Genomic DNA, 1511 nt, shown 5'->3' with positions numbered 1-1511 from the left:
CAAAAATATCCACGCACCCTGCGTCTGGTCCGCAGAAGTATTGTACACCGCTATTGTAGGTCGTACGTCTCGTGTTGGAAACCTTACGGAATCGCTACTTATTGCATCTTCATGAAATGTCAGATCCTTCCTTAGCTCTGAAATAAATTTCAGATAACATACAAAAGTTTATCCCATCAAAAATATAAAAAAAAAACAATAAAAGGAGGTATCGTTTTGAAATCTGTTATTGGTACTTAAGCGCGTGTGAGTCCTGGAACTGGAGCGCTCAATACGTGCATCCACAAACAAGATCCTTCATTGATCTAATTTAGACCACGGGCGTATTGCTCGTCCAAATGGCACCTGCCGAGTCGAGCTCCTTGGCACAGTAGCCGAAAAAACCACCCAGTTGATATCCCTTGGGAGCTGAATCTTTGCCAATATTCTCCGTAGGGAGACCTCCGGAGATACTGTGATTCTTGTTCGTAGTGAACTTGATGTACTTGATGCGCGTGCGGTGGCCCTTTTCACCCCAGTGATACTCGATACCAGTGATGAATTCACCCGCTTCAAGAGAGAGGGTGCTCTCGTCACCACCTCGACCTCCATGGTACAAGGTAGTCTTTTGTCCCGATGGATCAGTGATATCGAGGCCTACTCCATTGACGCGTTCACCGGAGCGGATCGTAATGACTTGCACTGTTTGTCCCGGGCTAACCAAGTCGAGGTCAGAGTACTTGACACCGTGAGGGCCACCGAACGCCTCGCCCATCAACACGCCGTTGTCTACCGCGGCAACGCTTCCTATGGCCAACGCCACTGATGCCAGAAGTTTTAAAACGAAGCGCGGCATGGTAGTCTTGCTGAGAAGCTTGGGAATCCGTTGCTTTGTGATAGAACAATTCGAAATGAGCTACAACTCTTCGAACGTTGTTGGACTCCTGTCCAGTAACGCCATTCGTCCTTGATGGGTAGCGCCTGACGCTCGTCACATCGAAATAATTGTAAGTGTACCGGTATTAATTTACTGTATATCGCCGCATATCCTGGAAAGATCCCTTGTATTTATGCACGTAATACGCGGGATAAAAGAAGGATTTGACCATGGATACTTCGGAATCCAAGCGCATCGTGCATACTACTACAAGTATCAAAGGATTGATCGGACACATTTTAGCACGGATTGTCCGTTATACTGCTATAGGCAACTTTTTGGAACGAATTAATCTTTGTGAAGTTACTCATACAGCTTTTCTAACCGTGCTCCCAGGGTTAATTTAGTTTATATAGCCGTATATCCTGGAGAGGTTCCTGTTGTACTTGTATTACGCACCGTCAAAACGCGTAATACACAGGACAAAACAAAGATTTGATCATGGATACATTGTACTTCGGAACAATTCATGCTAAACACATGACGTGATTATGTTATTTTGGTGATTATGGCATTTCTTGAAAGAGTATTAAGCAGAAGCAATAGTTAGTTGTCGAGCATATTAAACGGTGACAAATATTGACAATGGAAGCAG

At 44.7% G+C, this 1511-nt stretch overlaps 1 protein-coding gene across 1 annotated transcript; it reads right to left on the bottom strand.

The window, feature by feature from the left end:
* Positions 1-310: 310 nt before the first annotated feature.
* On the bottom strand, positions 311-835 carry PPTG_00279 (hypothetical protein; the record flags this gene model as incomplete). Its single annotated transcript, XM_008891657.1, has 1 exon — positions 311-835. The coding sequence occupies one exon, from the start codon at positions 833-835 to the stop codon at positions 311-313; it is 525 nt and encodes a 174-aa protein (XP_008889905.1).
* Between the last annotated feature and the right edge of the window lie 676 nt (positions 836-1511).

This window comes from Phytophthora parasitica (assembly GCF_000247585.1).
Source record: "Phytophthora parasitica INRA-310 unplaced genomic scaffold supercont2.1, whole genome shotgun sequence".
NCBI classification, from domain to species: Eukaryota; Oomycota; class Peronosporomycetes; order Peronosporales; family Peronosporaceae; genus Phytophthora; species Phytophthora nicotianae.
This window is presented reverse-complemented; position numbering and strand designations above follow the sequence as displayed.